The sequence below is a fragment of the Grampus griseus genome, assembly GCF_964374135.1.
Source record: "Grampus griseus genome assembly, chromosome: 18".
NCBI classification, from domain to species: Eukaryota; Metazoa; Chordata; class Mammalia; order Artiodactyla; family Delphinidae; genus Grampus; species Grampus griseus.
The window spans coordinates 10,847,554-10,860,964 of NC_139012.1; the positions used below are offsets into that span (position 1 = coordinate 10,847,554).

Sequence of the window (13,411 nt, forward strand, 5' to 3'; positions counted from 1 at the left end):
AAGGGCTAGGCTGCAAGAGTAACAAGATTTAAGCACAGATCTATTAAAAGCATTCTGAAGTTTTTTATCTTGAGATAATACAAATAGTGGCACTTCCCACATTAACAATAACATCTGTGCAAAGATATGATTTGGGGTAAAAAACAATCTACCAAGGGGGTCTCACCACTCCTATGTGTTCAAATAAAAATTCAGTCTTCCACTGCCCTCAGCAGAATAGCTATAATCTGTGAACTTTACTCTTATATCAAACTTAATAGGATAAAGATAATACTCCCTCCCCTAAAAATCATATCTTGTGTTTACAGCCTCAGCCAATGCAGAAAGCAAACTCTAAATATAAAGAAAAGCAAAACCTACCTGGGAATTTCTCACATTTATTCCGCTGCAAGGTAGCGCTAGGCTATTTACACAAGAAAGTAAATAGCATGCCAGCTTCCTATCAATTTTATAAAATGAAACAAAACAGTTTACAGTTTTACAAATTTTTCCTAGTATCATAAGGCACACAATGTTCTGTTGTAGGAACACGTCAACATATCCTTTTACAAAAGGCAAAATCATACATGTGTCTTTAGTCACTAACAAATAAAGGGCGTAACTGATTCCTGATGGCAAAAACCAAATGTGAGTCTTCCAGAGACAAAACACAATCTGGGGTAGACATTTTAGGTATTCTAATTAGCTTTGGAGAGAGAGAATAAACAGCGATGTTTATGTCTGGGGAAGGGAACACGTCCCAGAATACCGCCTGGGAAAGAACTCTGGGAGAAGAAACCAAGGAACCTGAGTTCTAACCCTAGCTCAGCTGACACTATTTCTAGGACTTGAGCAAACCACTTTAACTCCTCTACCCTCTACTGAGAAATGAAAGCTCAGAGGAGTTTTCTCTAAGGTCCCTACTAACCTACACCCCTAATATTCAAAAATCAAGAGCTTAGTACAGGGATTCTAACATGTGCAAGCATCGGACAATTATGAAGAATATGCAGTTAATCCAAACTGAACATGTGGGCCAAGAGGATGGTGACACGGATCTCACTGCTGAACTGCTCCGAGAGCAACAAACGCTGAGCTATTCGGTGGAAATAGAGCTAATTTCAGAGATCTGAATAAATATGAATTAAGTTTCTAGAATACCTTTGGGAATAAAAACCTCAGGACTCTATCTCATCAGATGGTCTCATGAAAAATGGACTAAGCTAAACTTGGTCCCAACAGAACAGTTTCTAACCTAGAACAATTCAAGCTCTGAGAAATGTTTGGGTCAGCTGACTCAATGTAACACACATTTACTTTCAGGAAACTACCAATAACACAAAACTCAAAAATGTCTATACCACACAGTTCTTAAAACTAAATCAACTCTTACAAATTACACCTGACCAAAATGTAGGAGAAGAACTAGCACTACCTAACTGATCAAATTGGGGTTTTTAAAATCTTTTTATTACTATTTTTAAATAGTTGGTTCTGAAGATCTAACAGATATTTTACCACCATTACCAAAAAAAGAAAGCATACAGCTGTACACATGTGAATTTGTGATAATGTGGCCCCAAAATTAAAAAAACATAGATGCCCCTAGGGAGCCAAGAAACTAGAAGTAGAAACGGTACAAGCAATCAGAACAAACTGAGGAAAAACAAGAGTTTGGGCCATTCTCACAGCAAGTCCAAACTGGTTTGCAGTCAGCCCCACAACGGCTCTCTTGTGTTCCTGTTTACTCCTGGCAGACCTTCATGGAAGTTCAAAGTTATAAAGAACACAAGTCAAAAATCAGATAATTTTGTAGAGCTACAACATAATTTTTTTTTTAATACAAGGGACAAGTTAGTAGAACTCTGCTAATTTGGACCTCTACATAGCATTTTTAATGTTATTTTTCTTAAGCATATAAAAAAATGGCTACAAGCTCAGTCCAAAATTCTTTTAAGATACTTCCTAGAACAAGTGTGTTCAAAGGAGAAACTTTAATCAACTCTATTTATAAAGACTATTTAGCCTATGACAGCCAAAAGGAGAAAGGTCAGTGTATGCAAAATGACTTCCCAATAATGTACTGCATTGGTTCTCTTCTGCAAGAATAAAGATTTCCAATATTTTCCACACTTAGAAAAGAAATGCCAGCTAACAATGTGGCACGTGGGAAGTAGCACGACCTTCAGAGCCACAAGACCTGGATCAACTCTTAGCTCCACTGCTTCATAGGTATGAAACATTGAGCAAATAATTTCTCTGGACTCCAGCTTCCATCTATAAAATGTACTAGATGACACCTCCTTTGCTTTCCTACAGGGCTGTTGAAAAAAAAAAAAATCAAGCCTTTATAAATGGTAAAGCACCAAGAAAATGGAAGCTATTACACAAAAACTAAATCCAATTATGCAGCTGTAGCTTTCTTTCTTAAAATTATACCAGGCCAGGGATTCCCTGGTGGCACAGCAGTTAAGAATCCGCCTGCCAATGCAGGGGACACGGGTTCGAGCCCTGGTCCAGGAGGATCCCACATGCCGTGAAGCAACTAAGCCCGTGCACCACAACTACTGAGCCTGTGCTCTAGAGCCCGCGAGCCACAACTACTGAAGCCCACGCGCCTAGAGCCAATGTGAAGCCCACACACTGCAACGAAGAGTAGCCCCCGCTCACCGCAACTAGAGAAAGCCTGCGGGCAGCAATGAAGACCCGCCGCAACTACAGAAAGCCCGCAGGGAGCAATGAAGACCCAACGCAGCCATAAAAAAACAAACAAACAAATAAATGAATAAATAAAACCAGGCCATTTTGGAGTTCCCATAAAAGTAATAATATAAGAGCTGTGATCTAGACTCAGATTCAGACCCCGGTTCAAATGCTGGCTCTGACATTTCTTAAACATAATTTTCCTCACATATAAACTGGGCATAAAAACTACTTATCTAGGACATAAGGCTGCCATGAGGATTAAATGAGAATGTGTAAAATGCCTAGCACAGTTTTGCATATGTTTAAGTAAGCATACAATAACTGTTAACCAAAAAAAGGGGTACAGCTTGTACACAAACTGTTCACATGCCTTCCGGCCATTGCCAACAAGGACTGCCCTTTTCTAACTAGGAGACCACCTACTTTCACATTCTAGATGTGGCCTCAGGTGGCAGCCCAAACTGGTAAATCCACTAGACTCATGTTTAAAGAAGAACTTAAACACTAATCCTGCCAAACCAAAAGTATTCCTCTTAACATAACCACAGCGGCATTCAGGTGTATAATACTAAAACAATTCTGTTGACAGGTTAATTCATTATCAGGATGCATGCTATTGGGGTTGGCCAAAAAGTTCATTCATGTTTTACTATAAGATGTTATGGAAAACCCCGAACAAACTTATTGGCCAACCAATGCTTCAAAGAAACCATCCTCAAAATTGTGGATTAATGGAGTCATAACATGCTCTTACCAAGTAAAAGTAAATATTTGATAGTGCTTCATCTTCAAAACTTCCAGGCGAAGGTCCGCTCTTTCACATTTCACGACACAGAGCTGGGACGCACCAGCCAAATATTTCTTCCAGCATTTTAACAGAACCACAGTGACCAGAAAAAAAACCCTTTAAAAACACTGCCGGAAGTCAGGCTTTTTCACTTAAGCACAGCTTTTCCTTCACAGACACTGACTATTTAGCCTTCAGGACCTCACTTGCCATCCCAATCTTCAACTGTCTGCCAAGACCTTCTGTTACAAGCTAAGCTGAATACGTAACATTTGAGAGAGATGATCAAATCTCAAGATTCATGTCAATTACTTCTCAATAAAACTGGGGGAATAAAACTCAAGATTCTCCAGCTCTGCCTCCATAGTAAAAGCTGGAACACCAGAGAACTATATACATCAACTTTAAAACTTCCTCATTCCACTACAGCTCCCCAACCAGGCCATTCCTCCCACCCCACCTGTAGCAGATGTTGGTGTACATCCAGAACCTGTTCACCAGGTGGTGAAGGCCCCCAGTTGGTGTACTCTGGGTGTACTCTGTACATGTATCCTACTCATGGCTCACACCTGCTCCCTAGTTTGCCCCATTTGCCTCAACTAGACAGGAGTTCTCCATCAAGCCTGGGAGCTACATCCCTCCCAGCCCACAGCCAATGACTGACTCACACAGGGTTCAAAAGGCTGCCCCCGCCCCTCATCTCAAGGTGGGTCCAATTTAGTATTGCAATCTGTGCTTTAGGGCTGGCTGTCCAATATGGCAGCCACTAGCCACAGGCAGCTTCTGAGCACTTGAAATATGCCAGTCCAAATTCCAATGTGCTCCAAGTGTATAATACACACCAGATTTGAAGACTTAATACCAAAAACAAACAAACAACAAAAAAAACCTTGTTAATTTTTTACATTAACATATTGAAATATTTTAAATATACTGGGTTAAATAAAGTACATTAATATTTAACCTTTTAAAACAATTTTCAATGTGAGTGCTAGAAAATATTAAATTACATTTGCAGCTCACATTTTATGTTTATTGCACAGGGCTGAACTAGAACAGTGCTTCTCAAACTTAACTGTGCATCAGTATCACCTGGAGAAGGGCTTGTTAAAACAGATGGCTGGGCTCTAACGCCAGATTGTCAAACTTGGCAGATCTAGGGTAGAGCTAGAAGATGTGCATTCCTAGCAAGTACCCAGGTAATGCTGCTGTTGCCGCTGTCGCCGCTGGCTGGAGTCCCCTGCTTTGAGAACCACTGCTCCAGGGCTCCCCTGTGGGATGAAACTGAATCTAGTTTCCACCTGGATCCCCTTCCTTGCTTAGATTTTTTTTCCCCTGCTCTAGCTTGTTTTCTTCATTCTTCTCAACTACTACCACCTGCACAAAATCTCTCTTCAGGCTCTGCTTCTAGGAAACCTAACCATCCCACTGCCATAGAACTGTTCTTACACACTATAACTTTCACAAAGTGCCAGATTAATAGCAACCAATAAGATGTAAACTATCACTGCATCTTTTGTAAAACAGTAACAAAAGAGAAAAACTAAGACTCGGTGCAGCCAAATAAATAAATAAATATTTTTTTAAAAAGAAAGAAAACAGAAGTAGACAAGATGCAGGCTCTGCCAACACATTAAAAGGAAGAAACTGGGTAAGAAAAATCAGTTTATATGTTGTACAATAAGTGTACAGCAGTAAACAGAGTAACAACTTCCTTCTCTCTCAACCTCTCCACACTAAAATATGTCAGTGTAATAATTCCTCCCAGCTCCAACATGAATGGTTTCCCATAAAACCAAGCACGGCCTACAGCAAGGCCCAGCATGGTCTGACTCCTACCTACCTCCCAAGCACCATCTAATCTCAATACCAGAGCCTCAGTAGCCTTTTCTCAGTTCTCCTACCTTGTCATGCCCTCTGGCCCAGGACTTTTGTACGTGCTGCTCTCTCACATATAACGTTCACCTCTTTCTTCTCTCTTTGCCTAGAAAAAAGTCACTTTGTCCTTCAAAACTTGTTTCAACTTTCACTTCCAAAGGAAAACTCCCTTACCTTAGGCATGGTTTGAGCAAGTCACATAAAACTGTGCCTCAATTTCTCCATCTGTAAATGGGGATTATATGGCTGTTGTGAGGATTGGATAAATTAATTCAAGTAGAGCACCAGAACAGTATCTAGGACACAAAGCTCAAAATCTAGACTTGGTCAAATCCCTCCATTTTATTTTCTTCTATACAGCACTAGGACCTCTCCCCTAATAGCATTTCACACTTGTCTGTCTCCTTAACAGACTAAAATTTCTAAAAGAGAAATTATATTCATTTCATAGAGATGGAACACAGGAAGTAGAGAAAGACTTGCTGGAAAAAAAAAAAAAACAGCTGAAAGGAAGAAGCGGAGGCCCAAAGAGATGACTTATTTAATATACCAAACTTCATCTGTGTGACTCCAAAGCCCATGCCTTCCCACCACACCATGCTGCCTCCTACACATCAATAAATGCATTCAGAGTTTTGCAATTGCAAGTGATGTGGCCAAAAAAGATTAAAAGATGAAAGAACACTAAAGATTAAGAAACAATAAATTGTGTGCCCACACAAACTTTGGGTTTTTTGAGAGTGGGCATTCTAAAGCTGACACTAAGCTAATGCACCTGCATACTTACTTTCACTTCCATGTTCAGCTGTAGCTGAACATTTCTCACCTGGGACTAAGCTCCCTCCTCTTTAAAAGAGTAGGATGCACCAAATCATCTCTAACGTGTCTTCCAATTCTAAAAGTTAAATGACAATAAATCAAGTTACGTGCCTGTTTTTTTAAAAGGAAGATAACAGGTGGTTTTCAGAGAAACCTTTATTTTAAATAATTTGTTCAAGTGACTTAAACTGTTAATAAAGTAAGTTAGGTAGTCTTCGTTTAGAACTTACAAGAGACTCCATGTTGAAGACAAAAAGTGTTAAGAGCCACACACAAACACTCCAACGTATAAGTCAAGGCTACCACCATGAAAACCCTAGAACATACAGTGCAGAGATGTGTTTAGAAGAGCACAAACATCAGGCTAACCACTACAGAGAAGAGAAATACTCACAAGATGCATATACAGTATATAATGATATAATACAATTAAAATAGGCTCTCAACTCAAGCAAAGGTAGTAGCAATCCTGACATCTTATGATACTTTAAAAGGTGAGACAAACTCAAAACCCTAACTCTACTTGAACAGCAATTTAGTGTCCCTTCAAAGCAGGAAGGAGGCAAAAGAAAATGGAAACGATAAGGACCCTTAAAAATACACCTGGAAAGCTCAAGACAAGCCAAAACCTCATGGCCGAAGAGCGGGAGCACGGGAAATGCACGTACATTACAGCCAGGTGGCTGTCAGCCGCTCCCGAGAAAGCAGAAAACTCACGCCTACAGGCTCCTTGGGCCGCTCGGCCCTCCATGATACTCCGAGTAACAGCTGGGGCGAAGGACGCCGGCTCTGCCCCGCTCCAGGGCGAACTCCGGAGGGAGAGGGAGTTAGGGGCGCGGTCCGACGCGGAACCCGGCGCCGAGTGTCGCCCGGATACCTACGGAGCGCTCTACGCAGCACTAGCCACCGCCTGGCGGTGCGGGGCTGGGAGCCCAGTGAGACCCAGGCCCACGGGGAGTCCCGGCGCTCCTCACCTTCAGGGTCCATAGCGCCGCGCTCCGCAACAGTGGCTGCGGCCACCGCCGTCCACGCCGTCCTGCTGTGACCAGCGCTGCCTCCCCGACACAGAGACCCGCCATTGTTGCCCCTGCAGACCGGAGCTCCGCTGACCTCTCACCCCGCGGAAGGAGTCGGAGAAAGGGAGCGCCTACAATTCGGCCAATCACGAGCCTGGGATCCGTGGCCCCGCCCCCTACTGCGGGGAAAGGAGGGACCGGGAGCGGGACTCGCCCAACCGCGGGAGCCGGGAGCCTGGATGCTGGGCAAGCGCGTTCTGGGCCGCGGGGGAGGCTGGCCGAGCGGCCAGCCAGGAGCCAGCTTGGGGCTGCCGGCCCGACACTATCCCGGCAATGAGCGAGACAGAGAGGACACACGTGTGTTCTGGCGGCGGTTGATCCGCGCCTGCTTGGGGTAAACCCCGTATTGCGCCAGCTTCCACTTAGCAACTTACACGCAGTGCGGCCAGCGAACGTCAGTGAGGTAACTCCGCCCCTTGACCACCCCTCAGCCCAGGGCCACCCTACAGTCTCGAGTGACCTAAGTTCCAGGCAGGTACCCAAACTAAGATCCTGTAAGTTTGAAGGCGTAAGTTGCAAAGCGCCAAACCAAGGTAAGGTTTTGGACAAATGTGGTAACATAGAAAACGCTCTAGGTCTAGAAATCAGAGATCCCAGCTCAAGCCCTACCTCTTCTGCATATACTAACATCTGCGTGTCAGAGGAATTAGCCATAACCAAAGTCAGTTTCTGTTGCTTGCAAGTCGGCACGTTTATTAACACAACTACTAAGGGCTAGCCCTTGTTAGATGCCTCAAATTTTGTCTCTTTTAATCTTTGTAAGAACCCTATTGGCCTATACATTTCCCATTTTAAGAAACTGAATTTATAGAGAGGAAAAGCCACTCAGCTAGTAAGTAGTGAAACTAGGGTTTGAACCCAGGTCTGGCTGTCTTCAGGGACTGGACTTTTGTTTTATTATGGACAGTTTTTAACAGACACAAAAGAGAGAAAATAGTCTTATGATCACCCAGGCACCCATCACACATCTTCAACAAATCAACATTTTGTCAATCTCGTTTCATCTATTCCCCCTGCTTATTTTTTGCTGGAGTATTCTGAAGCAAATCTCAGACATCAGGTCCTCTCACCTATATATACGATAGCATCAGGGGCGCTCTCTTAACTATTTTGCTTCTCATACAGAGTCACCTTGAGACAGTTAACAAAGCTAGGAATGACACAGAATGTCTTACAACATGGCAAATGCCAAAAGAGATACAAACTGTTTAAGGATAGCTGAGAGGTGACGCAATGGAATTTTAAAATGTAAGCAGGAACTTGCATGACACACAATATAAAAATTTATATCAGTTTCACAGGATTTCACACTTAGGTATCTAAGGATGGGCTCATTTCCTACCCAGGAAACCTGCTTTTCTCTTTTTTTCTTTTCCTTCCTCCCATTTTTACCCTTTGGAGTGATTCTCCTTAGATCCTATCTGTTTTGTCTTATAGAAGTTATTTTCTTGTACGGCAGTTGTGGCAGAAACTACTTGTTCCATAATATCTATTCTCCACTCCTTTCTTTAGTAAAAGAGCTCCTGAGCTTTAGCTGAGCACATGGCCACCCAGCTAAAGGCTGCACTATCCACCCTCCCTAACAACAAGGTGTGGACATGTGACTAAGGTGTGCTTTATGGAATGTAAGAATTGTGCCCTTAAAGAGTAGAGGCATGCCTTCCATTTCCTCTTCCCTCCTTCCTGAAAGAAGACATACTGGTGCGTGCTGGAGCAACCATCTTAACTTGTGAGATAGAAGCCCCATGTTGAAAATAGCAGAGCAATAAGATAGGAGGAGCCAAGTTCCCCTACTCTGTGGAATCATCTTATCAGTCTTCTATTGCTTAATGCATGGACTGTTATGTGACAGAGAAATAAATTTTTATCTTGTTTAAATCATTGTTATTTCTGTCTTTACTATAGCAGCCAGAACTGTATCCTAATCAATTCACAAGTGAGGTACTGACAAAATGAAACCTGATATATGTGGTGATAACTTAATGGTGACCACCCCAATACAGCAAACCAGAATGTGAAAGCTGATGACCCCTGTTATGCCATGGTACCTCTTTAGTAAAATGGCTGCTTTCAAAGCCCGGGACAATATTGTTTTTGCTTTCTTTGATATAGCCTGTAATTCTAATACCGTGTTTTCAAGGGAATATAATTGCCAGTTTTGAGCTGAACAGTTCTACCTTCTCCAAGCTACGCCACACATTTTGGGATGTTTATCATCTCCAAAACCCACTTCCTGTTACCGATGTCTGAAAATAGTTGTTTCATATATTTTGTCCAATTTTCTATTTATCTATAGTGGGAGGGAACCAGCTTCTCCATCTAGAACCAGTCTGGAACCAGTTACTCTGCCTTTGCTAGAAATAATAAATCTCCTCTCAGAATTCTGAAAACATTTTACATCATCTTCTAGCTTCCAGAGTTGCTCTTGAGAAGTCAGATGCCAATCTCCCCTGTGATCCCCCGTATCCTGTTACAAGATACTGCCCTACTGTTGCATGGTGTGCATGGAGCCGAGGGAAGCTGGGGTGTAAATCAGGGAATCATAAGCAGCCACATGAGCAATAAGTAGCAAGACTGCACTCCACCTAGAGACCCTGAACTTTGCGCTACATACATATATTTGGCTCTCCCTGAGTTTGGAGCACTAACAGACTAGGTAAACCAGAGTGGAAATTATGTTTCCCCAAATCCTCTGCCCTATATGGTTCCTGGTTAGAGTTAACCAAAAGAGGACCTTGTAAGATATTTAGAAAGCAGGAGTGGGGGCTTCCCTGGTGGCGCAGTGGTTAGTCCTCCTGCCATGCAGGGCGCGGGTTCGAGCCCTGGTCCAAGAAGATCCCACGTGCCACAGAGCGGCTAAGCCCGAGCGCCTGGAGCCCGTGCTCCACAACGGGGGGAGCCACTGCAGTGGGAGGCCCGCGCGCCGCAGCAAGGAGTGGGCCTCGCTCACCTCAACTGGAGAGAGCCCGCGCACAGTGACGAAGACCCAACGCAGCCAAAAATAATAAATAAATTTAATTTAAAAAAAAGAAAGCAGGAGTGAAGTGGCAGCCAATACTCCCAGATTATTACTGAAAGGTAAGGAACACAGTTTCCTGGAAGACCGCATGTCCTCAGCCTCCACTCTGCATCCAGCTTGTTTTTCCCAACTGCTAGCCCTGCTGACCACCAGCAACCCCAGGCCCACCACCAGACACTTGGCTGCAGACCCCCAGAGGTGGTAGCTGTCCAGAAGCAATTGCTTCTCATGACCCCTTTCTGAGAGCCTTCCTCACATTCCTATCTGGCAGCCAGACATGCTTAGCTTCTCTGCTATCCCCCTTATCCAGCTTGTCCCACTTGTCTACCAATGCTTCAAGCAGACTCTTGTAATCACTCTTTCTCTGCCAGTAGCCTGTAGCCACTGATGAATGTGAGTATGTACTGCGGGAAGGGAAAATAACCAAAATTTTCAGGGATTACTGGACTCTAGCTCTGAACTGATGCTAATTCCTGGAGAGCCAAAATGCTATTGTATTCCCCCCGTAAAAGTAGAGTCTTATGAAGGTGTGCTTCCTTGGCTGAATCCTGACTGTTACACTAGTGAGAAGAGTAGTCGTGCAGAACTCTTTAAGTGATGAAGGCATGGACTGTGGCAGAGACTGCTAGTTGTCCCCTAATACCCACCTTCCTCTTGCTTCTTTAGTAAAAGAACTCTCACAATTAGCTGGGTACATGGCCCTCAGGGAATAACTACATTTGCCAACTTCCATCACAGCAAGAGTGGCTAGGTTACTAAGTTTTGGCCAATGGGATGTAAGTAAAAGTGACATGGGTAACTTCTGGGTTGTGCCCCTAAAGGGAAGGGGCATGCCTTCTACTTTCCCTTCTCCTCTTCCCAGCTTGCCAGAATGTGGGCATAATGTTGGGAGCAAAGTTGTCATCTTAGATGATAAGAAGGAAGTCAGGCGTTGAGGAAGACAAAACAATATCCAAGGAGCTCGAAGGTGACACTATGGAGCTGCTATATCAGCCCTGGAAGGTTTTGCTCAGATTTTTATGCAAAAGAGAAAAACACTGTATCTTATTTAAGTTACTGTGCTGTGTTTTGTTTTGCCTTTGTTAACAGTAGCCGAATGTGTACCCTAACTAATAGAACACAACTCTATGCCTTTGCCCTCTCCACTTAAAGTTACAGATTATACTCAATAACAACAACAACAACAAAAACAAGCAAAATATAAACAAGACCTAAATAGACATTTCTCCAGAGAAGACATACAGATGGCCAATAGGCACATGAAAAGATGCTCGTCATTGATACTTATCAGAGAAATAAATGCAAATAAAACTATGATGAGTTATCACATCATACCAGTAAGAATGGCTATTGTCAAAAAGTTTACAAATAATAAATGCTGAAGAGGGTGTCGAGAAAAGGGGACCCTCCTACAGTGTTGGTGGGAATGTAAATTGGTGCAGCCACTATGGAAAACAGTATGGAGGTTCCTTAAAAAACTAAAAATAGAGCTACTATGTGATCCAGCAACCCCACTTTGGGGTATATATTCAAAGGAAATGAAAACAGAAAATTGAAGAGATATCTGTACACCCATGTTGAAGCATTATTCACAACAGCCAAAACATAGAAACAACCTAAGTGTCCATCAACAAATGACTGAATAAAGATATGGTATATAAAGTGAAATAACCCACAGGGAGAAGGACAAATACCACATAATGTCACTTATATGCAGAATCTAAAAAATAAGAAAAAATGTCAAACTCATAGACACAGAGTAGGAAAGTGCTTTCCAGGGGCTGGGGCAGGGGAGGAAATAGGGAGAGATTGGTAACAGAGTGCAAACTTTCAGCAATAAGATGAATAAGTTCTGAGGATCTAATGTAAAACATGGTGGCTATAACTGATAACACCATATTATATAACTGAAATTTGCTAAGAGAGTAGAACTTAATTGTTCTCACCATAAAAAAAAGTTATATATATGAGGTGATGGATGTGTTAATTACCTAGATGGGTGGAAATCCTTTCATAATGTATACATATATCAAATCACCACAATGTAGACTTTAAACATCTTACAACTTTGTATGTCAATTATACCTCAATAAAGCTGAAATTTATAAATAGATAAATAAATAAATAAATTTTTAAATACTCCTCAAAACTGTCAAGGTCATGAAAAACAAGGAAAGACAGAAACTATCACAGACCAGAGATGGCTAAGGACATATGATGCAGTGCAATATCCTGGACTGGATACAAAAACTAAAAACTGTAAAAACTACTGAAATTCAAATAGAGTCTAGAGTTTAGTTAATAATAATGTACCAATGTTGTTTCCTTAGTTTTAACAAACGTACCATGGTAACATAAGACATTAACATTAGGGGAAATTATGTGAGGAGTGTATGGGAACTCTGTATTTTGTCTTTACCACTTTCCTATAAATCTAAAATTATTCAAAAATAAAAAATTTATCACCATAAAAAAAGGATAATTGAAAGGTAGATAAATAGGGAGAAAATATCTGCAAACGAAGCAACTGACAAGGGATTAATCTCCAAAATATACAAACAGCTCATGCAGCTCAATATCAAAAAAACAAACAACCCAATCAAAAATTGGGCAGAAGACCTAAACAGACACTTCTCCAAAGAAGACATACAGATGGCCAAAAAGCACATGAAAAGATGCTCGACATCACTAATTATTAGAGAAATGCAAATCAAAACTACAGTGAGGGCTTCCCTGGTGGTGCAGTGGTTAAGAATCCACCTGCCAATGCAGGGGACACGGGTTCGATCCCTGGTCCAGGAAGATCCCACATGCCACGAAGCAACTAAGTCAGTGCACCACAACTACTGAGCCTGCGCTCTACAGCCCACAAGCCACAACTACTGAGCATGCATGCCATAACTACTGAAGCCTGAGTGCCTAGAGCCCATGCTCCACAAGAGAAGGCACCACAATGAGAAGCCCACTCATCTCAATGAAGGGTAGCCCCCACTCACCACAGCTAGAGAAAGCCCGCATGCAGCAACGAAGACCCAATGCAGCTGAAAATAAAATAAATAAAATAAATAAGTTTATATATTAAAAAAAAAAATTCAATGAGGTATCACCTCACACCAGTCAGAATGACCATTATCAAAAAGTCTACAA

At 42.2% G+C, this 13,411-nt stretch overlaps 1 protein-coding gene across 2 annotated transcripts in view; it reads right to left on the minus strand.

Annotated features, from left to right (window-relative positions):
* PCCA (propionyl-CoA carboxylase subunit alpha) overlaps positions 1-7,268 on the minus strand; it is a 356,179-nt gene extending 348,911 nt beyond the window's left edge. For both annotated transcript variants that reach the window (XM_082675555.1, XM_082675556.1), the window contains exon 1: positions 7,144-7,268. In XM_082675555.1, coding sequence (XP_082531681.1) covers positions 7,144-7,248 — 105 coding nt within the window. In that variant the 5' untranslated portion in view covers positions 7,249-7,268. The remainder of the gene's footprint in view (positions 1-7,143) is intronic.
* Positions 7,269-13,411: the final 6,143 nt, after the last annotated feature.